General features: G+C 41.2%; 1 protein-coding gene across 14 annotated transcripts in view; it reads right to left on the bottom strand.

Moving 5' to 3' along the window:
- cacna1g (calcium channel, voltage-dependent, T type, alpha 1G subunit) overlaps positions 1-25,006 on the bottom strand; it is a 453,630-nt gene that overhangs the window by 141,442 nt on the left and 287,182 nt on the right. For all 14 annotated transcript variants that reach the window (XM_051936495.1, XM_051936491.1, XM_051936490.1 and 11 more), the window contains exons 11-13: positions 4,596-4,747; positions 1,682-1,867; positions 638-752 (exon numbers count right to left, since the gene is read on the bottom strand). In XM_051936495.1, coding sequence (XP_051792455.1) covers positions 638-752; positions 1,682-1,867; positions 4,596-4,747 — 453 coding nt within the window. The remainder of the gene's footprint in view (positions 1-637; positions 753-1,681; positions 1,868-4,595; positions 4,748-25,006) is intronic.

A 25,006-nucleotide genomic window follows, 5' to 3' on the forward strand; every position in this document is an offset into this window, starting at 1 on the left:
TCCCGACTGCGAGGCAGCAGCGCTACCCACTGCGCCACCGTGCCACCCAAACCAAATATCAGGAGTTTATTTATTTAATTCAATTTTGTGAGGATGCTTTTCAAATCACATGGCAATCTTTTACATCGTGGTCATCATGAGCAACAAACACTAGGATTGAAAAATAAGGCCGCAGGCGGGCGAAGCCCATAAGACAAATTACAGTGACTGTGGCATCACTGGAGAAATGACAGATACATAAATAAATGAATTAATTTAAGCAATCCTGGCAGCAGTAATTAATGTCTGCAACTGGTGGCTACTTCCTTTTACTCAGTTGGCAGGAACTGGAAGGTTAATGACACGGCGATAACCGATGTCATCTGGACAGCTGGATTTCCATGAGGATTTCTGAACAGACAAAGCGTCCGTAAAGTAGGGACAACTGTGAACACGCATATCTGCTCGGATAAAAGTTGCTTGTTTGGTGTTTTGCAAACCTCCCCTAAGGAGACAACGCTGTAAATGTAATTAAGAAATAAAAGGGGACAGAAAATCTATAGCACAGCCAGCAACTATTTTACTGTTTGTGTGTGCTTTTGCTATTAAGGATTTTTTTTTTCCATATTCAGCACAGCATTTTTCGTTTGTTGCTCACCTGGAAGACTGTAACAATGGCCCAAAGGAGAGAGTCGAAGTTCTTCCTGTCTGGCAGAGTGTCCCCATCCCTCTCAGAGCCGAACTTGCAGCCGAACAGATGCATCCCCAAAATGCTAAATATAAAACAAAAGGCAGAGGCGTTTAGAGCCCACATTTACATGACCACTGACGCAGGCATCTCGCCGTTATTGACGGGTACCAAAAGGGACAGTCTGACCTTTCCAATAATTATTCCTAATATTTTCGTCTAGACTTCTTAGAAACGATAGAATAGGAAATGTAAATGAGGGAGGCTACGGCTCTTTCAATGCATGGATCTTTTTTGGAAGCAAATTGATCTGACAATGCAGCCGGTGAGCTGCTTAACCCTTTGCTAGCACCGCACTTTGAGCTTCACTTGAGCACGGCTGTGGAGAACTCCATCACCCCTGAAGGTAACAGGAGAGTTGCCTCAAAAGGCTTGAAAGACTTGGTGCTCGACTGTATCTAGTAGCAGGTGCCAGAAACTGAATTATTGCATCCCCTTTGTTTCTTGCACAGTGGAGAATGCTGGGAGGCTTCAGAAGGAGAGAGGTTCAGATGAGGCGTAGACTGCAAATGTAATACTACAGCTCCTGAAATGAAAAGCTTACAGAGTAGAGGACAGGCCAGTCACCTGGGAAGACATGACCACTGGCTACATATTGAATAGTGCCATTGGCTGGGCATGCCTACCATCCTGGTGGTGAGTAGACTTCACGGCTCATGTGCTTCTACCAGAATTCATCAGGTAAACCTAATAGAGTGAACAATCTGATTGGCCAGCCTGCATCTCCAGACAGCCTATACTGTAACTGCAACTCAATGTATATAGAATACCGACGCACTCAAGTGGTTTACTTATTCAGCCTATCACTGTCCCTTGTTAGTTTCTTAACTGTTCTGTAATTATGTTTAATTATTGGATTAATAAACTTTAATAAAATTTAAATATTCAATTTAAGTTTCCCTTTGTGGAGGACTTTATGGTTTTGGACTTCCCATTTGACTACCAATTGCTTACCTGAAGATGAAGATGAACAGCATAAGCAGCATGCAAAATGTGGCCACGTTGTCCATGGTCTTCATGAGGACCACAAGCTGTCTCTGCAGAGCTGGCATGAAGCGCACCAGTTTGAGCACCCGCATCAGGCGAAACGTCCGCAAGACAGAAAGCCCTCCACCTTGTTGGCCAACGATCTCCCAAACACTGGATGTGACAAGATGTAAAGACAGGACAAACCTGAGGCCTGATTCCATCTCAATCACTGTTTTTACTGCTCCTACTTGGAAAGGGGTGGAAATAAGACACACCATGTGTATTTTGACCAATTCAAGAACCTGCATATAAATCAGCGATTTTAAAAACAGATCATGGAGGTCGAAACTGGAGTCTGTTGGAGTACAGAAGTGAGACAGAACTCTACATCGGGCCATTCTAACACATTTCTTTTTAGGAGTATCCTATAATTTCCCAAATGTTTCCTTAGCTTTTTGTCACCACCTGTAGTTTGCAACTTTGCACCAACTACGCCTCAGATTTACTCTTCCAGCGACACACTTTTTCTTCTATGAACTTTGTACCTTGTATCTTCTTCACCACATTCATCCTTCACCTTTACGAGTTCCTGAGGTGATACTGGCTGATTTGAATGAAGATTCAGACAGCATGTCCAGACTGTATCAACGTATTTTAAGGAACGTAGCTTTTAATGATTTTAGGGAATGATGGGAAAGGGTCTCTCATTTAAAACTTCAGAAAAGGAATGGAATCCAGCCATTCACCAACACAACAGCTCAATATATGCCACGCGAACCCCAATTCAACTCATTGGTTACATGCTCTTCTCACCTAAAACAGAACCCACTGCAAGAGCTATCAAATGTCCTACACTTAAACTGTTTTGGGCAAACATTTTTGTATATCTCTTGGACGGCCTTGGATTTAAAATCCCATTTAATGCCTTAAACAGCAATAGTACCAGATGAGATGACATTGTGCTATGAAAAATCATTTGTGATATTCTACACCAAACTCCTTAAACAAGGAAGACTCATTTTGCTCAACTGGAAGTATCCCAATGCACTCTCAAGAGCTCAGTGGAAAAGTGATGATCTATATTATCTCAAATTGGAAAAAATACATTTCCTTTATGAAATTCCATTCAGACTTCTTCAGATCTTACCAAGCAAGATTTATATTTTCAAAGCTATCTGTTACAATACTGGTCTTGGAACAACCATTCTGAAACTGTGTGCAGATACGGTAACTCCAGAGAAGTATGAGAAGGTCCGCTAAAGACACTCAGATCACACAGGCTAAGCTATCAGTGCATTGTCAACAAACCACTAACCAAAAGCTTGGAATTACAATCAAACATAAATATTCATGGACAACATGGATTGGCTGGAACCCTGACTAGGGCTGATGGTTCATTACACAGTTGGGAGATCCTCATGGTGACTTATTCCCATGATTGGATAGCCATCCCAGTTGGATGGTGGGTGTATCCTGTCCCAGCTGGAATATTATAATGGATTTACGGAAAGAGACTTCCTTCTGGGGCCACATGGCAGCATCCCTCCAGTGGATCTTTCATATCCGCACCCGCAGGGCTGCAATGGAGTTGTAGGCCTAATGGGCAGCCCTGCAAGGTTTCTTAGGAGTTGCCCTTGGGGTGGGAAGGGGGAGTTGAGGGGAAGAAGTACTCCTGGTTTTAGGAGGGTTATGCCTGACCCAGAAGTACTTCCTGGCTGTCATGTTGTGGCACTGGAAATACTCCCAGGTCTGTCAAAAAGGAAATCACTCCGCCTCACCCAGGTGATTTGGAGTCAGGATAGAAGAAAGACAAATCTCACCTGGGAGAAGGAGAGGAGAGAAGAAAGCAAAAGTATTGTTTACTGTAGAAGAGCCTGTGTAAAATAGTTCTCTAAAGTCTGTTTTTTGCAGTGATATAAACTGATTTGAAAACTAATTCTTTTGTTTTGATTATCCAAGGTTTATGAGCACTTTTGTCCATAGAATTATTAAACATAATAAAATCCACCTTCAGAGGAGCTTTACAGAAACTGGACTGCATCCACCACTAATGCAGGACTTCTTTCATAAAGTTTTAAAAGAATGATCACCATAAGGGTCTTCCGCTATTTAGGGAAGGTGTTGCACCTCATGGTTGGACCTCAACTGAATGGCAGCGATGATACTCCTTTCCCTAATTCGTTTGTGATTGATGACCCAGATGTTACTCATGGTGTCATTTTTGAAGGTCTCTTCTCCAATATCTTGCTTGTCTCAGTGCTGCCACTGATCCTTCTCTCCCCATCGCTAGTCCTTTGGTGTTGGGGATCTTGCTGGGAGAGCCTCCTGGTTTGATTTCATCAATGGAAAAGGTGGTAACTCAATCACCGGGGAATTAAGGAAAGGAGCATCATTGCTGTTATTCAGATGAGGCGCAACCCCTTCATACCAGGAAAGCACTAAGTGTGTCACTTGATCATTCTGCCAAATTTTAGACATCATTAAAACATCTTTAGCCGGTCATTTGCTAATAAAATTGTGTATTTTTTAACACCTACAGAACAACGCCTTGCACCTCAAGGAAAGGCGTTTTGCCCTCGGGTCATCAACAACTGCTTTAGAAGGACTTCTACCAGGCTGAGGAACCACCTCTCATGTTCTCAAGTGGAACAACACTCAGCTTTGACGAAATGCTTCTGCCTTTCAACCTTCTACATGACATGGGACTTTGCCCTTTTTTAGTTTCTGTCTTTATTTTTTAGCAACAAATAAAACATTTTTTAAGAACTCAGGACACGAAAATTTGTGGTCCAATATGAAGGACTGTCCTAGAAAACACACGATGTCTTAAACAATGGAAATGTGTCTCCACTACACTCTTCTAAAACGGGCTGAGAGGCAAACAGGAGGGTGGGCTTACCTGATGACCACGATGATGCCGTCAAAGATGTTATAGGGGTTTTTAATGTAGCCGAAGGGTCCGTACACAAGAACCTTAAGGAGCATCTCCAGAGCGAAGAGACTAGTGAACACGATGTTGCTGATCTCAAGTGCATTTGTCAACTCGTCTGGCTGAAGAAAGGAAGAAAAACAGAAATGAGAACATCACTTACGAGTCAAAAAGTTAGAAAGAATATAAAACGTGAGCAGAACAATGGCTGCACTCTACACTCCCAAAAATAAATGAGGTAGGGTGAAATGTCACGGGGACACACATATTATTATTTTTTTTTTTGCTTTGATTGTTTTAATTCTTTTATACACTTTGCAGATCCATTTTGTTTCTAGCTATTGTTAGGAATTTCGTTAAGTCTGGCACTTACAATGGGTGACAAGTTTTAGGTGGAGGGGGCTTGGTTGGTTGCCATTGGAGTTGAGTCAAAATGCCGATACAGGAGGAATAAGGGCTGGGGGCTAGAAACCTAAATGCATTTGACAAGTGATGGGGAGGGTGCTCATTGATTAGGGGATCAACGCCTGAGAGCAGGAGCTAAAGCCCCCCACAACGACGCAACTGTGTGTCACAGAGTGTTAGGAGTCTGTCCCAGCAGCATTTAAGGAGGCAACAGTCTATCATGGTGCTCCTGCTATTAGATGGTGTTTTAGTTCTCACACTTCAAGACAAAAGGTTACTACCAACTGTACTTTACTGAATATATGTGAATAATTAAATAAAAGACACCTTAGAAGGTGACCGGCAAACAATACCACCAATGGCAAAACCCAATCCGAATTGCTGCCAAAATGGACTTAAAAAAATAAACAATGTTACAAAGCATCCAAAAACATAAAACATGAAATACACGGCTCCTTCGGGTAAAACAATGAAGATTCACGGCATTTCTGGCTGGATATCGTTTGCCTTTCTCCAAGCTCCTTGTCCAGCATGCCTTCAAAAGTGTATCCAATCTGGCTAATTTCATTTGGATTTGATAAAAAGCATTAGTTTGAAAATGCTATTGTTGGAGCTTAATGACAAAAGATCAAATTAGCTTCCCAGAATAGACCTGTCCTCAGCACATAAACTTCATTTTTCAAAGTTAAATGCTTGATTGAATTAGCTGCCTGTTATACAAGGGTGACGCAGGCTGACTATTTCTTATCAATTGCCTCCTCGGAAACTAAGCTCTCTTTTGTCTTGCTGGCAGGCCGATTAGTCCCCCGGATTTTCCCTGAAATCTCAACTCTAATGATTGCCAAGTAGGAAGACAGGGCCAAATGCAAAAACAAAAAATAAATAAATAAATAACAAAATATGGAAAACCGTCCTCCTCACAAAAAATCTGTCAACTTGCTCATCGCCCTTAACGGTTGCTCTGGACCCTCTCAAGTTGTTGAATGGTGCCAGCTCTGATTATGTGTGAAAGCGCCATACTGTAGTATGGACTGGTGCAGTGACTGGGGCTGCTGTCTGCCTTGTGCCTGAAGATGCCATGACAGGCTTCAGATCTCAGCAACCCAAGTGGATGAGAAGTTGGATCCATGGAAATCTTTTGGGAAATATACTATTGTGATGTGGAGTCTTAGACTAAGTGAGGCATCCAAAAGACTATAAAGGGTAGAACCTGAGAAGTACACTCTAAGTCAGTCGCCCACCAACTGCTACCTGCCGGCTTTAGCCTACCCAGGCCCAAAATGGGGAACTGAAATTATAAATTCAAAAAAATGAACTCACAGTCCCAAAATTATCAACATGTCTTTCAAGGGAGAGAAAACCATAAAACTCTGACTTACAGAGATGATCCAAAACAAAGAATTTTTTTTATAATAAAGTATTTATTAACAAAAACAGAAAAACAGAAAAAGGGGGAATGTAGGGCAAAAAGGAGCTGCCTTAAAGGCAATTCAAAGTGAACAAGTCCCAGTACACAATACAATATACAGTAGCACAAAAAATCAAATCAAGAAATAACAATATTATTAGGATAGTTTTTATGATTTCTGGTATTGATGCTGGTGATCAGACACTTGTTCTGGGTTTTTTGAATCACTGAGCTTGATTCTGCCATCCTTATGCAGCAATTCTCCTTTGTTTTGATGGATAATTTTCTTGGGCCGTTTTATCGGCCATCTTGGCTTCTACACTTGCCTCTAATTTGGAGTTTCTGTCATTAGGGCAAAGGTACCCATTGTTAGGATCAGGTCCTCTGAGGTCATGGCATGATGTGACGGGTTAAAAGGTCCCCCTGGATTTCACTTCCTCAGCTGAGTGGCGGATTCAAAACCTTTTTCTTATTGCTCTTTCAAACTCTTTTACTTTTGTTTTTTTTTTTTTTTGGACCACTGTTTTTCTCTTCTGTTTTGGCTTTGATGCTCATACTTTTTAATCTCCTGGTATTGACCCATTTTTGGCTTTCATGTATTCTCCTGGATTGCTCCCAAACCTTGTCTGCTTGCACACATAACGAACTCAGTTAAATCCAATACCACCTTAATGCTCCACTGCTGGGTTTCTCTTTCTAGCTCACATATGAAGCCAAAAGGTGGCCCTGCCTCCCAGGACTTCACCCACAAAGTACAGCAAATGGCAGTACATTTAAAATGACAGTACATAATATTAAATATTAAACAAACATAACTAAATTAACATAGAAACATGAAGAATAATTAACTAAAATTAACAAAGCAACAATGAAACAGAAAATACAACAAATAAATTCTGGCTACCACATACATACATACAGAATAAGAGTACCGTATATACTCGCGGATAAGTCAGGACTTGATTTTATCGTATAATTTCTGGTATTTTGTAATGTCGGTCATATAAGTCAAATGCTGAAAACTCGCGCTATTGGTCAGAGAGATTCTGATATGTTAACGCCCACCTGAGAGAGTAACCACAGAGCACGCGGCCTTGTTTTCTATGTGGGTGCAGCAATGCGCTGTATCAGCGTGTGCTCCTAACTTATCTCTGTCTCTCTATTGTGCCCACGTGACCACACGGTAATACCCCAACTATTCCAAAGCGACGTTTGCACTGTTTTGTGTTTTTTGTATCTCACACCCTCATACACCTTTATCATATGAGCATCGCTTATCTACGATGGAGCGTTCGATCAGAAGAAAATATGAAGCTGGTTTCATATTAAACGTTGTTGAAGTAGCGAGAGAAATTGGTAACTGCGCTGCTGCAACAAAATTCGATGCGTCTGAGAAACTGGTGTGCGACTGGAGGAGGAAAGAAGATGTAAAATAAACGTAAGTGTCGCATTTTTGAATGGGCATATAAGTCGGGGTCTGATTTTATGATCGATTTTTCGGGTTTCAAGACCTGACTTATACTTGAGTATATGGTATATACAGTAGATCAAAGCCTATACAATACATTTTACGCAGCCCCAGCAAACTCTAGCGCTAAACGGCTTCAAATGACCCTAACTGGCCTTTAAACTGGGCACTTTGGTGGGTAATCAAGTTGTAATTGAATTCAGATGGAAATTTGCCTGACTGACACGATTGAGCAAAAAGATGGCCAGAGAAACACGGCTGCAGGCTACCCATGCTGGTATGTCTAGGGACTCAGAACAGGGTGACATTGAGGGTACAAACAGAGCTCAGTTTGGGAAGACACAAGTGCCTAAACAATGCCAGAGGTGGGTAGTAACGAGTTACATTTACTTGAGTAACTTTAAAAAAATTGTACTTCTAAGAGTAGTTTTACTGCACCATATTTTTTACTTTTACTTTAGTACATTTGTGAAGAAGAAACGCTACTCTTACTCTGCTACATTGGGCAACACTCGAATCGTTACTTTTTTTCCATTAATGGCGCGCAGCGGCCACCGCGTTCTTTAGCTAAAACTCCCTAAATCGTTTCCCATTCATTCTCTATGGTAGTGCTAAACCATTACCGATGCGATCTATTTTCTGCCACTTCCATTTTGGGGGTGCTGTTCTGCGCTTTTCACTGCTCTGCCTGCCTGCCTGCCTGCCTGCCTGTGAGCGTCTGCTTTCATAGAAGTGCTGGGGCATTTTTCTTTTTTTTTTTTTCTTAAGTAAATTGTTAAGTTTAAAATGTCGATCGCGGTTATTTCTGTTGATTAATTCTTGCTTTCATTGATTACAGCTAATACTGTTATCAAGTGGTCGCTATTTTTGCATGTTGTATACAATCTATCTAGCGTCTTTCACATCTATCTCCACTCTCACTGCCCGCTTGCCTGTGTGCAGCATGTGTCGATTAATATATGATTGAATATATATCTTTTTGACAATTCTCCGAGTTGAAAAATATATATACATTATATATAAAACTAAACTACTACAGTGGTGTGAAAAACTATTTGCCCCCTTCCTGATTTCTTATTCTTTTGCATGTTTGTCACACAAAATGTTTCTGATCATCAAACACATTTAACCATTAGTCAAATATAACACAAGTAAACACAAAATGCAGTTTGTAAATGGTGGTTTTTATTATTTAGGGAGAAAAAAAAATCCAAACCTACATGGCCCTGTGTGAAAAAGTAATTGCCCCCTGAACCTAATAACTGGTTGGGCCACCCTTAGCAGCAATAACTGCAATCAAGCGTTTGCGATAACTTGCAATGAGTCTTTTACAGCGCTCTGGAGGAATTTTGGCCCACTCATCTTTGCAAAATTGTTGTAATTCAGCTTTATTTGAGGGTTTTCTAGCATGAACCGCCTTTTTAAGGTCATGCCATAGCATCTCAATTGGATTCAGGTCAGGACTTTGACTAGGCCACTCCAAAGTCTTCATTTTGTTTTTCTTCAGCCATTCAGAGGTGGATTTGCTGGTGTGTTTTGGGTCATTGTCCTGTTGCAGCACCCAAGATCGCTTCAGCTTGAGTTGACGAACAGATGGCCGGACATTCTCCTTCAGGATTTTTTGGTAGACAGTAGAATTCATGGTTCCATCTATCACAGCAAGCCTTCCAGGTCCTGAAGCAGCAAAACAACCCCAGACCATCACACTACCACCACCATATTTTACTGTTGGTATGATGTTCTTTTTCTGAAATGCTGTGTTCCTTTTACGCCAGATGTAACGGGACATTTGCCTTCCAAAAAGTTCAACTTTTGTCTCATCAGTCCACAAGGTATTTTCCCAAAAGTCTTGGCAATCATTGAGATGTTTCTTAGCAAAATTGAGACGAGCCCTAATGTTCTTTTTGCTTAACAGTGGTTTGCGTCTTGGACATCTGCCATGCAGGCCGTTTTTGCCCAGTCTCTTTCTTATGGTGGAGTCGTGAACACTGACCTTAATTGAGGCAAGTGAGGCCTGCAGTTCTTTAGACGTTGTCCTGGGGTCTTTTGTGACCTCTCGGATGAGTCGTCTCTGCGCTCTTGGGGTAATTTTGGTCGGCCGGCCACTCCTGGAAAGGTTCACCACTGTTCCATGTTTTTGCCATTTGTGGATAATGGCTCTCACTGTGGTTCGCTGGAGTCCCAAAGCTTTAGAAATGGCTTTATAACCTTTACCAGACTGATAGATCTCAATTACTTCTGTTCTCATTTGTTCCTGAATTTCTTTGGATCTTGGCATGATGTCTAGCTTTTGAGGTGCTTTTGGTCTACTTCTCTGTGTCAGGCAGCTGCTATTTAAGTGATTTCTTGATTGAAACAGGTGTGGCAGTAATCAGGCCTGGGGGTGGCTACGGAAATTGAACTCAGGTGTGATACACCACAGTTAGGTTATTTTTTTAACAAGGGGGCAATTACTTTTTCACACAGGGCCATGTAAGTTTGGATTTTTTTTTCTCCCTAAATAATAAAAACCACCATTTACAAACTGCATTTTGTGTTTACTTGTGTTATATTTGACTAATGGTTAAATGTGTTTGATGATCAGAAACATTTTGTGTGACAAACATGCAAAAGAATAAGAAATCAGGAAGGGGGCAAATAGTTTTTCACACCACTGTATATAGCTAATACTGTTATGTACAGTATCTGTCTAGTGCCTTCTCTGTCTGCCGTTTATCTAGTGCCTTTCACATGTGAATGTACTCTCACTGTCTGCTTGCCTTTCTGCAGCATCTGTCATATAGTGCCTTTCACATCTATCTATCTATCTATCTATCTATCTATCTATCTATCTATCTATCTGTCTGTCTGTCTGTCTGTCTGTCTGTCTGTCTGTCTGTCTGTCTGTCTGTCTGTCTGTCTGTCTATCTATCTGTTTTTTTCTCCTGACAGTTTTATATCTTCTATTATACAGTGCCTTCCCAGTTTATCTACAGTATGTAGTAACTTCTCTGTCTGTGCATTATTCAGTGATCTGTCTGACAGTGTATGTCTTACAGAACTTAAAAATAAGAACAGTTATAAGGACAATTGTTCATGTTAATGGCAGTCTCAATTTTTATTTTTTTTAAAAAGAACACCCCACATCTATTATACAGTGACTTTTCTATTTATGTGTCTATCTAGTGCCTTTCAGATCTACAGTATATGTACTCTAACGGCCTTCTTGCTTTCCTGCAGCATGTGTTGAATAATAAACAGACTAAATCATTTTTCATTAATTTCGACATAAATCTCAGATACACACACACATATACTGTATATATATAATAAAGCTAATATATTGCTAATGCTGAGATCTTTCTGTCTAGTGCGTTCTCTGTCTGTTTTCTTACATAGTGCCTTTGCTGTCTGCCTATTATACAGTGAATTCCCTGTCTATCTGTCTTTGTAGTAATAATAGTATTATTACTTTTTGGTTTCCCTTTCTGCCTAATATATAGTGTCTTTCCTGTCTATCTGTCTTATATAATGCCTTTCATGTCTATTTATCTACCTATCTAGTGGCTTCTCTGCCTGTAGATTATTTACTGTATACCCTGTTTTTTTTCTGACAGTTTTGTATCTGTTATACAGTGCCTTCCATATCTATCTGTCTGTCTATTGATTTTCACATCTACATGTACTCTCACTATCTGCTTACCTTCCTAAAGTATCTGTTGATTAATAAAAAGGCTGTACCATTTTTCATTTAGTAGTGCTTTCTCTGTCTGTCTTTTATACAGTGAACTCCCTGTCTATCTATATAGTAATAACAGTAATTTTATTAATATTATTATACAGCAGCTTCCCTGTCTGCCTATCATATAGTGCCTTTCCTTCCTATCTATCTATATATCTATCTCCTTAGCTGTTTTTATATATCTATTATACAGCACCTTCCCTGTTTATTTATATATCTAGTGACTTCTCTGTCTGTCTGTCTCTCTATTACACAGTGCTCTGTCTGTCTGTGTGTTATGGATCTTAAAAATAACAGTTATAAGGACACTTGTTCATGTTAATTGCAGTCTCAATTGTTAAAAAATATTTTAAAAGGAGCATCCCACATGAAAATATAACGATCTCATTAACTGACAGTATATACCAATTTATAAATTTTATGTCCGTTTGAGGTTAAAAAGAAAAAAAACTCACTTTCTCCCCAGCGGGGAATCAAACTCGGGTCTCTGAGGCACGGCAGGCCTGCTGCACTCTGATTGGCTGAGCAGTCTGTGTCAACTATCCGCAACTGGCCAGTCAAGTTAAAGTGAGACTTGTTGTAGGTGCACACGCTGCCTTGTTCTCATGTTATTTTCTATCAGCTGTGCTATTTGGAGGGTAAGTGAATATGCAGTATTCTACTGTCAGTGTACAGTCAGGTTATCTCGTCACTGTAAGTAGTTTGCACTGTTCTTACATTCATGTTACCTACTGTAGGTTTTGGCTTCAAAAGCTTTGTTGTGAAAAACTGAGATTTGGAACTTTATGTTATTTGTGCATCTTTATTTTGTAAAGATGTTATTTATTTTTACTCATTTTTTATTTTGTTATTTGGGAATAGCAGAATTTGCACATTATTTTATATTTTTGTCTGTCTTATTACAACATTTCTAAAAAATAAATAATTTATTATGATCAAACAGTTACTGAGTACTTGAGTAGTCTTTTCACCAAGTACTTTTTTACTCTTACTTGAGTAATTTTTTGGATGACTACTTTTTACTTCTACCTCAGTAATATTATTTTGAAGTAATGCTACTCTTACTTGAGTACAATTTTTGGCTACTCTACCCACCTCTGATGATGACACCAGCCAATGAAGATCATTCTAGAATGCAGTCAGTGGATGTATGCGAACAACCTCTAATAAAACTAAAAATCCTTCATGCCTCTCCCTGTGCATTTAAGTTCTAATAGCATTCACTTAGGAAAGGCAGGTGTGCCCAAAGATGCTGTCTCACTCGGGAATGCATGTGCTGGTAACGCTCAGTATAAAAACTGGTCTGTGACAGACAATCCATAGATGTCTTTTAATTCCTGGAACTCTAATAAAACTAAAAATCCAGTTCTGGGATCTCCTGCACCAGTTACAAAAGATGAACTCTTTCTCAAGTAAGCTCAGATCCTGCTGACTACGCTAGTATTTCTCTATCAGTATTCTTAGAGGTACACCTGACAGAGCCTTAAACTTTGAATCTTAAATCTTGGCTGGAGTCAAGATGTTCTGCACTTTCATTCTATTCCTTATGGATTTAGATCAAAATTAGAGAAGGCAGGTGTGTCCAAAGACTAATGCATGCATATGTTGAGGACACTCAGAATGAAGCTCCATCTGCAATTAACAGTCGACAGATGTCTTTTAGCTCTTACCATAGAACTCTTATAAAACGTAACTTTTTATTTTGGGATACCCTGCTCAAGTTACAGTTTACGTCTCTCTCAAAGACGCTATGCTAGCACTTATAAAACTTTCAACTATAGTCAAAACATTTTGCCATTTCCAATGTGTGCAATTCTTCATAGAGTTAATTAAGAGAAGAAAGGGATACCCAAATATGTTATCTGGTTGATTAAACAAATAAGAAAATGCTAATAATGATAATCAACAGGACAATCTCTCTGTGGTTCACAGTCCACAGGTGCCTGCCAACTTCTTACTGCTGAAAAATTAGCAAAATTATTCTTGTGGTGTCTCCATCGTAACTTTCACTGATCCTGCTGACTACGCTAATGCTCCTCTTACACCAACTTTACAGTTGCATTTGGCAGAGACTTGAAATTTTAACCCAATATCTTGCCTTTAGTTTGTCACGGTTATGATTTGTGTTTGTTTTCAATTAATTTCTAACCCCCTTGGGTCATATAATTACACTCTATATATGGATATGGGTTATTGAGGTAGTAGAACCCAATTTTGGCTTTAATATTTGATAAAAAATAATTGTATAATGGTTAAACATTTTTGCACATTCTTTCCAATGCCTTTCTAATCCATGCAATGATTTCATGGATGCCACTATTTTGTGCACCAGTTGTCATGGTGTTGCTATGCAACAACCCCTGGCTGTGCACGATGCCAATGTAATCACTTTCACGAGATAAAAGGCTGGCACCGTGTGCTTCCTTGTCATCTGAGTTTGCAGGTAAATAAAAAGAAAAATCACTGCACATGGTGGTTAGAATTCTTTATTAGTGTTACAGATCCTTTTTTCTGGCTTCAGCCGTAATTTTTGGTTCAGTAGTTTGGTTTAGACAAAAGATCGGACAGAGTCTTGATATCGATACGTTTTCTGCTTTTCAAACTTCTGATCACTTCCATTATTTCTGCTTTGCATTTCTTGTGTTGTGGTTTGGCTTTATCCTTTAATTTTTCTTGGTCTTACTGAATAACACTTTCTCTTTTTCAATGGCATTTAAGAATTTGTAGACTCCCAGGAGTATTTGTCGGTAGTCATTTCATTTCTTTGGGTTTCTGTTTTGAATTACTCATAACGTTGGTCTTTATTGTTTGTTTGGATGCCATTTTGTTACTTTGTCATTATGGCGCTAGTCGGATGGTATAGCCATGGTCACCTCGGTCACAGCCGTGATGTCAATTATGAAAAGAGGTTAAAAGGGTGGGTGGCACGGTGGCGCAGTGGTAGCGCTTCTGCCTCGCACTTAGGAGACCCGGGTTCGCTTCCGGGGTCCTCCCTGCGTGGAGTTTGCATGTTCTCCCCGTGTCTGCATGGGTTTCCTCCGGGCGCTTCGGTTTCCTCCCACAGTCCAAAGACATGCAGGTTAGGTGGACTGGCGATTCTAAATTGGCCCTAGTGTGTGCTTGGTGTGTTTGTGTGTGTCCTGCGGTGGGTTGGCACCCTGCCCGGGACTGGTTCCTGCCTTGTGCCCTGTGTTGGCTGGGATTGGCTCCAGCAGACCCCCGTGACCCTGTGTTCGGATTCAGCGGGTTGGATAATGGATGGTTAAAAGGGTTATTTTTACGGCCATTTTCTATCCGTGTTTGTAGATAAATCTCAAAAGATTATTTAGCATTTATTGAACTTCAGATATCATTTTTGTTAATGACTTTTGATTTTCGCTTACTGTTTTTGATTCCTCTGAAAGTGTGCCTGGGTTTCCCGGCTACATCCTAGCGTGTTTTTTGATTATGTGTTAATTCCTGGTCCCGGTCTCTTTTCTTACAAGACAGCACATACATAACAGTTTCCTATCAAAAAATATCAGACATCTTAGGCCCTATTTGGACTGGCTTAGTTTTACACCAGGGTGCGGGTGGAGTAAAGTCAGGCTTTGAAGTGGGCTGCCATGCACCAGGACCCCATACCGACCTTTCCCTACTCTTGCCTTATGAGTACTGGTAGTTAATATGTGTGTACTGGTGTGTATCGTCAGTTCCACATTAGCAGCCCTTATTTATAACAACAGTAAGTCTGTTCAGACCTCCAAGGGGGACCCCATCCCTGGGCGTTTTGATGTAAGTTGTGCATATTAGCGCACCTTCAAACCTTTGAAGGGGATACTCCATTCCCCTGTTATTCAGCACATACAACATGGAGTACCGGTGCCGTTCTTTTTCCATTTCACGAACTGTGTAAAGTAATTATTACTAGAGGACATTTGCAATTTTAGTCCCATCTGAATTGCTCAAATGACCGTTTGACTGATATGTCGATTCACACGCGACTAGTCTAACCTGGAGTTATTTTTCACAGACTTTTCATAGAAGGTAAAAGGCTCCGTAATCTTCACTGAGACATGAACGTGCAGTACAAAGTTCCTGACATGAGAGATTCGCATGGGAGTAAAACTAGAGGTCCTCCGGTAGTAATTACTTCACTCGCTCTACTGTGTAAAACTAATGCCGTCTGTGTTTCATAATGTCTGCGCTTCATTAATTATTGTCCTCACTGGAACTGACAGATTACATCAGGCTCACATCACCTCAGTAGCTCACCTGCATTCATCCTGCATTCACAGTGAAGGATCATTAAAGTTCGGTTATTATTTACATGAGTTGTGTTGGATTAGTACTGAAATTTAGACTTGGGTATTGATACCAGCTTTTAGATCTCAGTACTAATACCAAAATGGTACTGAAGCCAATACCGGCTTACTAAACCCCCACTCCCCTGCCCTCCATCTCACAGCAGCCTGTCTGCCACACGGCACTCTGCCAACCAATGCAAGGTGCGGAGTGGGGGACCCTTAGAATCTGCAGCGCGTTTATACAAAAATATACACATTCGAAGAGCGTGAGGAAGGGTGTGGTTGGCGGAGATCCCCAAAGTTAAGACGAACTATATGGCATATGTATAACAGAGGGGAGTGTGGTGGAGAGAGCTTTGGGGGGCTGTGTTGCGAGTGTGCTAATAAATGACTATTGCGAGGTGCTTGAGAACTACTTCCGCTCCCAATGTTAAAGAAATGTCACTGCCGAACCGTTTTCACAATTGGGTTTTAGGTACTTTTTCAGTACTGGCATACGGTGCAACCCTCTATGGGTATGCATGTCTAATGTTCAAACTTCTGTGGCTATCCAGTGTAAACTAAGGGAACGCGTGTCACCTTTTGACTTCACGCTTTTTTGCTTTATAGTGCCCCCCCACCCAAACACCGTAGACCTTTTTCTCTCTTGGACGTGTACTTAGCATCAATTTTCAAATCATACCTGGGGGCCCACATGTTTTCTGCCTTACATCCTCAATCTGCACTCACTCACTCACTCGCTCACTCCATTTCATTTTTTATGTCTCACTGTTGTGTTCCTACCACGATGGTGTGGTCCACTACTGCTCACTACCAGTCATCTTCAGTGGACATTCCCTTCAGGCTCTAACGCCACAGGATGCCAATGTGCATGTGGCTTGTGAGGCCTCGCGCCGACCCAAGGCGCCAGCTCTCTGATGCCTATTGAGACGGTTACCCAGCAACTGTGACAAGCCAAGGCACAAACGGAAAAAAGAATCTTTTTTAAGAGGGCACTAAAGATGCCACGCCCACTGTCTCCTTAGATTCTATTTTCAATTTGTATGGATACAATTATTTCCGTGACGTTTCTTGTCTTTTTAGAACCTCGTTGATTCATTAGTGCCCTTCTTCACCGATGGCCAAAGCCCTCTCAGAATACTTGAGCTTCCCATCAGAAGGAGCGCTTCTCAGAATTCTCGCCCATCATCATTGGAAGAGTGGCTCTGCTGGGCTCTTGTCTTCCCGGCAGCTTAGGATTGCTGATTACAGTCACGCAACGTTAGAAAAAAAACAAATATTCTTTTTATCTACATAGCAATCCCAGAGATTTAAAAGAAATTTGGGTGTACTTGATAACAGTACTTGGACTTGATAACTTGTAACTTGACAACCTGCAAACATCCAAAAGCTCACCAGGGCTAAAGTGGTCATTAAGTGGGCCAAAACAAGAGAAAGGTAAAAAACAAGGGCAATAAGCAAGGAGAACCCTCAGAGTAAGTACTACGGATGATCCACTAGAGGGCAGTAAGCACATGCTTTACACGTAGAGCTCCAGATGGGCCTTCTCTGAGGACGGCAGGCTGAGCGAAGTGCCACGGAACCTGCTGGTGGATCTGGTTGTCATGCCCACAGAACGAGGAACCGTGGGTCAGAAAGTGAAAGAGATAGCCCAGGGGATGAGACGGGACAGTCGAATTCCTAGTCAAGAAACAGGCGAGGCGAGGCGATGGTGGGAAGTCAGTCAGCAATAGTGACTGCCAAAGCCAGTAAATACAAGACTTGGGAGTTCAAGGAATCAAATCAAGTGTCATGGCTTAACCAGGACTTTATCTCGAGCTTTTATTTCTTTTATCCTAGTTAATCTTGTCGTTTGTTTTTTTTTTTATTTATTTAGATACACAGTTTTTGGTAACGTCGACGTTTCTGTAAAACAATTTTCCTTAAGTGCTTTTCTTTGTTTCAATCATTTTGTAATATTGGTCATCTTTTAGTTCTATCAACATTGCATGTTTTTGACTATTTCTTAATATGTTGAAGCCAAGGGGGTGGAGGCCCCCCAACGCTGCAGCTGTAGCTGCCACCTGGCCTATTCAAAAGTCTGAGCTGCCTTGGCACTAATCATTCGCTCCAGCTTGTGTTGTTTGGGTTCTCTTTTGTTGATTCTCTTGAAAATTTTGCAGGTTGTCATTGGAAATACTTGCTGGGATAGGTGTCAACGTCCTATGCTCAGGATTAAGTGGGCTTAGAAAATAGTATGGTATTGGTGTTGATTATAGTTTTGTTTATAGCTTTCATTAATAAATCATATATTCTAAGAAATGTTACTATGGGCAATGGTTTTTAACCTGTTCCCCTTGCCGTTTGGGACTTTTAGGTCTTGGCCTTTTCGGGGTTCTGTTTCAGGGACAGGCCTATTTGAAGAGTCAGGTATATTTTTAAGATTCAGGTCTTTTGAACTTTTTGTGGCTCAAACTAATATCAGCAAGTAATACTAAGTAAGGCTCACTGTAATAAAACAAGTTTTTTGAAAAATGAGGATCCAAAGCTTGAGCCTTCGATTTCTGCCAATTGTTAAATTGATACTACAAACAGCATGGGAACAGTTGAGCTGAAAAAGTAGAACTGATGGTAACAAAAAAAAATGAATGACACTCACGGTAACCTGGTCTGGGCACACAGGCTAGCTGACAGAAAAAACAAAGCAGTGCAGGCATGCGGCACTGCTGACAGGAAAAGAAATGTGGCGACCTCTGCCAACAGTGAAGCACATTGCATGGACTGACTAATTATTTTTATTGTTAAGCACAGGTTACTCACACCGAGAGCAATAGAAGTCATAAAGGGGCAAAAAGGCTTCTGCCACCATGTCATAGGCCTTTGGTCCTGAGTGGAGGTGTGGCCACATGACATGGTGACCAAGACAGCAGTGGATTCACAAGCATGTAGCATGTCTGTCAGGACATCTGCCAACACTGAAGGACATTACAGCAACCTCAGTGCAGTGATCAGTGGTGTTGTGTTTCATGAGAGGCACTTCTTCGAGGACCAGAGGTCCAAGTTCTACTGCTTACAAAATATGTTCTGACAAGACAAATTTAGATCTACCTATAGGTTCAAAGTAACTTGATAACGAGTGTAGGATGGAGACAAACTCTGAGCCCCAGCTTCAGTCCTGTTCACCCGGTTTTCTGATGTGCCATGGAGATGCAGAATTAGTGAGAGTAGTGGGACTAAAGCAAAGGAGGAGAGCAAGAACAAGCCGTGGAGGCAAGGCGGTGTCCTACGATAAAGACAGGGCCCCCAATACTGCACTGCCTCGCTACCCCTCTAGCCATGCAGACCTCTTTCTTTCTTTCTTTCTTTCTTTCTTTCTTTCTTTCTTTCTTTCTTTCTTTCTTTCTTTCTTTCTTTCTTTCTTTCTTTCTTTCTTTCTTTCTCAGGTTAATGCACACATTCATCCAGCCCCCACGTAAAGTGAAGGATCCCATTGCTCTTGTCTCCTTTATGCATATCTGCTCCATGCTGCCCCTAATATTTCCTAAAAGATTAATGACAGGGATGTGAGTGACTCCAGGAAAAGCGCTGAAGATGCACAATGGGATGACATCAATGCACTGAATAATATTCACCTACCGCAACTAACACAGAAGTGTGACTCCAGTTTGGTCTGTGCCACACACACACATACACACCAAAATGGGTTTGGGTCAAGCCCACTTCCAGTGAGTCTCAATTTCTTATGCTGTATAACATTAAATTTAAAAATAAAAGAAAAAGATAGATAGATAGATAGATAGATAGATAGATAGATAGATAGATAGATAGATAGATAGATAGATAGATAGATAGATAGATAGATAGATACTTTATTAATCCCAAGGGGAAATTCACAATAAAAAAAGAAGAAGAAGAGATGGCACATTGCACGTATAAAGATGTCACCGATCAGGCTTGTGTCCCTGTTCACCTTGTTAGCCACATGTCAGGTGACAGGAAGGAGAGTGGTGGGCTACAGCATTGGTTTTTAACCCATCTGGCCCTAAGATGCAGTTTTGTCTCTTTTTTCCAAAAACGGCCCTTTTATTAGCAGGAATTTTAATGTAAACTAGCCCCTGAAGAGCAGACATTAACAAATAACAGTAACTACGTAGTCAACATTTAAGTACAGTGTACATAATAACTGAAATACACACAGTACTCATTGAAAATAAACTCGACACATGGGTGTTTAATACTCAAATTCAGTGTCCAGTTGTCTTTTTAACGGCTAACCTGGGCTTGTTGGATTCGCACAAGTTTGTCAAAATGAGAGGAATACGCTGGAGTTTGCAGGCTGCTGACTTGTGTGGACATTTCTGTTGCATAAGGAAAGACGAGCCGTTCTGTAATTGTGTGCCTTCTTATATTTGGCAGTTCAACGTGCAACGAGGCAACGACCAGAGTGCCTGCTGGCTTGTTGTACAAACTCGTTAGAATGCTTTCTGTGAAGCCTCAAGATTTTCTTTTTAAAAAGTCAAACAATTTACTTCTGTAAGATGCATGCTTTGTTTCCAAATGTCTTCATAGTTTGATGTTTTTTTTTGGTAGTATCAGACGCAGGTAACACACAACGGCCACTGCTTGCCGTGCTTTACCAGCGTTTCTCAACCTTTAAGTATTTGCGACCCGAGTTTTCATAGCAGTTTTAATCGCGCCCCCCTAACGTTTTTTTGAAAGGAGCCCTCTAATACCAATTTGTTCTTTTTAAATTAATGATATATCATAGATGCCTATTTTATTATACCTACTTAACTTTTATCGACATTAATCTAACTCCTATATTTATTTTTCTAGTATCAAAATGTTGTTTAAGTTCATTTGTTTTAGTTTCAATAGATGTATTTTTCATATTTTCGACTCTTGTTTTCTTTTTTTCAGATCTTCGCGCCCCCCCTAGGGGGGCCTGCCCCACAGCCTGAGAACCTCTGCTTTATGATAAATGTAAATGCATACCTCAGAAAGTCAGAGTTGCATGTTCTTTTAACACTAGGGGGGCTCCACCCCCTGCTCGCTTTGCTCGCCAACCCCTGGTCTTGGGTAACCCGAAATAGATTTGAAAGAGATTATTGTCTGTCCTGGTAATTGTCACATATGTATCATGTTCACCGTTACGACATCTGTAGGTTAGTTGAGCTAATATTATACCTCCGGTGCCGTGTGTGTTTTTTATGTGGTAGTCGTTGTAGGCGCATGCGCCCTCCGTACTATCTCGGGTTTGACTATGCTGTGTTTTGTGGACGTTTGGGGACGCCGTACTCTCTCTGGTTTGATTGTGGGGCGGGACGCCGAAGCCTGTTGTGTTTGGTTTGTCTGTGAGTACTCATATTATTGTATTACTGTAATGTGATTCACATATGCTGTGGAGTCCGTATCTCTGGGGCTTCCGTACTATCTCGGGGGTCTGCCTGCGGTGTGTTAGACGCGCGTTGTAGGCGCCTGCACCTTCCGTACTATGTCGGGTTTGACTATGCTGTGTAGTGTGGACGGTTAGGGTTCTGTATTGTCTGTGCTCGTTGCTTTATTTTGTATTTCCGTTAGTTGAGCTCTTTTGGTTTTGGTGGTGTATCAGAATTCGCTTGCGGTGGTGAGCTATGGTTCAGAAACGCGTTGTAGGCGCCTGCACTTTCCGTACTATCTCGGGTTTGATTATGCTGTGTGTTGTGGACCTTTGCAGACTCCGTAGTATTTCCCGTTTCACTCTGGGACAGTGGGCTGAATCCTCTTTATTGTGTGGCTGTGTGGTTACCTATGGGCGCGTTGCCTCATTTCTTATTTACGTTAGTTGAGCTCCTTCATTATTAAGCTGTGACTCCTTCGTTCTCGGTGGATCAGACTTCGCTCGCTGTCGGCACCTGCGCACTATGTCTCCTGCGTCCATGGGCATGCCATGTACCTGCGTCCATATCCGGTTTATTCTCGGTTAGTAATATGGATTCCTGGATTCTGGGTTGAATCTTAGGAGGATGATACAGAACTGGAAGAGTTTGGAGTAGGTGATGCCATGGGGTGTTTGTTGGCTTTCTTAATGAGGTGTGTGGGGTATGACAGGCTTGTAACTGGACTTACAAGTCGTTTCAGTTTCCCAAGCATGCAGGAACAAAATGTTCCATTGTAGGAAATCTGCAGTCAGTAGACACCTCAAACATTAAAGTGATGGCTGATTTCATTTTTTAACTTAAGCTAATAAAAACAACAACATTTCTTTCTATCACATTTTTACACACGGGATGTGGCTCAAAGTGCTTTACAAGATGTCCAAAGACGTAGTGAAAAACCAATTCAAATTAGATAAGAATAATAATGAATAAATAGTATACAAAAATAAATAAAAAATACACACTCACATAAGACAGATACATAATTGAAGTCCTTAAAAAACAAAATCTGTAGGGGTTCCAGGCCAAAAGACCACCAAATGTTCTTAAGTCATTCTTTATTGTGTTATTTTAAGGTACTTCCTGGTTCTTTACTGGGTTGTATGGTTCCTTGTTGAACTACTGCTTGACAAAGCATCATCTGATTCTGAGAAGCATTCTTTGCACATGAAGTTGGCTCTTTGTGCTTTGAGAAACGTCTTAATGTGTAGAAAACCAAACTGAAATCTTCCATGTATAGTAGATTACCTAGTGGGACACTAAGCATGGACTTAGCCTGGGCAATTGTAGACAGCAAGAGTCCTGATAAAATCACGATTTCACAAATCTGTTGCCATCTATCCATGGCTATTTACTGTATGGGGCATCTTACTGATCTCCATAAATAAAGGTTCTTTCCGAAATCTTCATGTGGATGAATCTTTTGGGAACACAAAATGGATCCCCTATTGCATTGCTCTGAAGAACAGCTCTGGGGCCTTTATTTTTAAGACTGTGGCACCCCTGTACAGGACGTCCATCCATCTTAGGTGAAAACTCATGTGCACACATACAGGGACCACTTTGGAATTGCTAATAACTGAACCTAACGGGCGTGTGATTCAGATGTGGAGGGAAAATCAGAGAATAAGAACTCCGCAGACACAGAGAGGGCATGAAAACACCACACAGACAGCAACCAGGGATTTGGACTGGGAACACTGCAGCCATTGTTTCATTAGCTAATGTATTAAAAGTGTTCCTGTTGTTAGAACAATCACTTCAGAAGGCACTGTTTTAAGGCAAAGCTTAATGAAATAAAACATTTCATGTCAGAGCTCACTATGAAAAGGCACAATGTAAAATTAAGAAGGATTAAGGATGCATTGTGCGACTGTCATCTCCAAGAGCAACAGAATAAAAAGTAAAGACTAATTGATTTATTACATTGCTCTGCACCACTGCTTTTCATACAAGGCACTTTATTAAATGTTATAATTAACCGGTTGCCATGAAGGGTACTTTATAAAATAAAAATGTTCAGGTCAAACCATATTGTGACAAGTACTAATAGAAAGGGTACCATATAAGATATAAGTGATTGACTGAATACATTAATTCTGGTCCAGAGCTTGTCAAGAAAAAAAACTAAAACTGTCCAGTCAACGTATCACGTGAACGTCTTCACCACTAACAGCTCCATACAACATCACCTGGGTTCAGTGCATGGATAGAAAGGTGCTCAAAGTATGGTGGGAATGTCTGTCAGAAGTACGTACTGATCTTTGCAAGAAAAAGACTGACGGAGTGATGGGTGACTGTCTGACAGAGAGATGAAAGATCAGAACACCATGCAATAAAGTGAGATATGACACGATAGGTAACTGTGAAAGGCACTATATGATAGATAGATAGATAGATAGATAGATAGATAGATAGATAGATAGATAGATAGATAGATAGATAGATTTTAGTATACAGTGCATCCGGAAAGTATTCACAGCGCATCACTTTTTCCACATTCTGTTATGTTACAGCCTTATTCCAAAATGGATTAAATTCATTTTTTTCCTCAGAATTCTACACACAACACCCCATAATGACAACATGAAAAAAGTTTACTTGAGGTTTTTACAAATTTATTAAAAATAAAAAAACTGAGAAATCCCATGTACATAAGTATTCACAGCCTTTGCTCAATACTTTGTCGATGCACCTTTGGCAGCAATTCCAGCCTCAAGTCTTTTTGAATATGATGCCATAAGCTTGGCACACCTATCCTTGGCCAGTGTCGCCCATTCCTCTTTGCAGCACCTCTCAAGCTTCATCAGGTTGGATGGGAAGCGTTGGTGCACAGCCATTTTAAGATCTCTCCAGAGATGTTCAATCGGATTCAAGTCTGGGCTCTGGCTGGGCCACTCAAGGACATTCACAGAGTTGTCCTGAAGCCACTCCTTTGATATCTTGGCTGTGTGCTTAGGGTCGTTGTCCTGCTGAAAGATGAACCATCGCCCCAGTCTGAGGTCAAGAGCGCTCTGGAGCAGGTTTTCATCCAGGATGTCTCTGTACATTGCTGCAGTCATCTTTCCCTTTATCCTGACTAGTCCCCCAGTCCCTGCCGCTGAAAAACATCCCCACAGCATGATGCTGCCACCACCATGCTTCACTGTAGGGATGGCATTGGCCTGGTGAAGAGCGGTGCCTGGTTTCCTCCAAACGTGACGCCTGGCATTCACACCAAAGAGTTCAATCTTTGTCTCATCAGACCAGAGAATTTTCTTTCTCATGGTCTGAGAGTCCTTCAGGTGCCTTTTATCAAACTCCAGGCGGGCTACCATGTGCCTTTTACTAAGGAGTGGCTTCCGTCTGGTCACTCTACCATACAGGCCTGATTGGTGGATTGCTGCAGAGATGGTTGTCCTTCTGGAAGGTTCTCCTCTCTCCACAGAGGACGTCTGGAGCTCTGACAGAGTGACTATCAGGTTCTTGGTCACCTCCCTGACTAAGGCCCTTCTCCCCCGATCGCTCAGTTTAGATGGCCGGCCAGCTCTAGGAAGAGTCCTGGTGGTTTCGAACTTCTTCCACTTACGGATGATGGAGGCTACTGTGCTCATTGGGACCTTCAAAGCAGCAGAAATTTCTCTCAGAAATCATGTCCAGTCAACTGAATTTACCACAAGTGGACTCCAATGAAGCTGCTGAAACATCTCAAGGATGA

The sequence above is a fragment of the Erpetoichthys calabaricus genome, chromosome 14 (assembly GCF_900747795.2).
Source record: "Erpetoichthys calabaricus chromosome 14, fErpCal1.3, whole genome shotgun sequence".
NCBI lineage: Eukaryota > Metazoa > Chordata > Cladistia > Polypteriformes > Polypteridae > Erpetoichthys > Erpetoichthys calabaricus.